The sequence below is a fragment of the Cyprinodon variegatus genome, unplaced genomic scaffold (genome assembly GCF_000732505.1).
Source record: "Cyprinodon variegatus isolate N-32 unplaced genomic scaffold, C_variegatus-1.0 Scaffold1408, whole genome shotgun sequence".
NCBI lineage: Eukaryota > Metazoa > Chordata > Actinopteri > Cyprinodontiformes > Cyprinodontidae > Cyprinodon > Cyprinodon variegatus.
This window is the reverse complement of record NW_015151861.1, coordinates 149,260-150,606: the sequence shown is the minus strand read 5'-3', so window position 1 is coordinate 150,606 and position 1,347 is coordinate 149,260. Positions and strand designations below refer to the sequence as shown.

At 44.8% G+C, this 1,347-nt stretch overlaps 1 protein-coding gene across 1 annotated transcript in view; it reads left to right on the top strand.

Annotated features, from left to right (window-relative positions):
- Positions 1-1,347, top strand: part of LOC107103270 (niban-like protein 1) — a 33,136-nt gene that overhangs the window by 11,954 nt on the left and 19,835 nt on the right. Inside the window, exon 5 of the mRNA XM_015402912.1 lies at positions 239-406. Coding sequence (XP_015258398.1) covers positions 239-406 — 168 coding nt within the window. The remainder of the gene's footprint in view (positions 1-238; positions 407-1,347) is intronic.

The window sequence follows — 1,347 nt, the reverse complement described above, 5'->3', positions numbered from 1 at the left end:
AACAAAACTTAGTGTTATCAAAGGAACGACGATGCTCCAGAGCTCAGGTAACATTTACCAAATCATCCACCGCAGTCTTGTTTGGAGAGATCTCCTATAAGCATCAGACCAGACCCATAGAACCTTTGTTCTTTAACGTTCACCAACCCTTTACTCAGTGGATTTTCACACACATGAACAAGTATTTGCAGTATTAGCACATTTAAAATGACCAATTTTGTTCTGCCACTTGTTGCAGGTATCAAGGCCAAAGCCAGCAGCAATCCCTTCATCAAATGTGCGACTGAGTTCCCCCTGATCCTGTGGCACCCGTACGCTCGCCATTACTACTTCTGCGTGGGGACTGAGAAGGAGCAGAAGAAGTGGCACGCCGTGCTGGACGACTGCGTCAGACACAGAAACAACGGTAATGATAGAATCAAAGAAGGAGAAAGGCGTCAATTTAGGGCTTTACTTGATGAGGGCTGGAGTTTGCCGAACACGCAGATCCTAAAAATGTCCAAAGACGATTCACGCCTCCCTCCTAGTGTCAGTGGGGGTTAAAATGCGGGCGTGTCACACTCAGAGTTGCAGCATAATAACGTTTGTCTTCTTTACAGACATTGAACATCTTCAGGAAGCACTAATACTGGATTCTTTGACTATTGCTGTCATTAAATGCAGGCTTTAACTTGTTTTTGCTGAAGGCTACAGAGCATAGCATTGGCTTTGTGTTTTACTCTGTGGTTTTGTTTGACTTTTACGTTTGTGCAACTCCAACAATAACTCTGAGGAGGATACTGTAGTTATTTTATTCTTGGTCCTTTTGATGCCATTTCCATCAGGGCGGGGAACGACTCTTGATCCATCTCTGCTTGCAGTGACATGACTCACGTCTCATTGTTTGGAGACATTGACGGCAGAGACAAGCAGCAGGATGTTCCAACCACTTTGTTTGTTGTGTTGTCATGCCTCACCTCCTGTCTCAATAATCTCTTGTCAGTTGTTAGATATTGTCGAGGCTCTGCATTTATCAACCCTCCATTTAGAGGTCATGTCTCTGCGTTTGGAGGGATGACCAGTACTCAAGTTGAGGGGGGATGAGGGGGGATGGCATCCCTCTTCTTAAAAAAAAATCTTAAAATCATCCCCCTTCTTAAATGACCATCCCGCCATACCATCCCATGTGACATTTTATTAACCGGACTCCGTCAGATGGATTTGCTCCGCATATCCATCTGGAAACCTTCCGTTGCAGTAATTTTGGGAAGGGCCGAAACCAGTCGGGAGAAGAGCAAAAACATCTTTTCCTCTGAGAAAAGCCTCCAGAGCAGTGTTTTGCTCTTCTATCAGTGAAGAAATACTCTG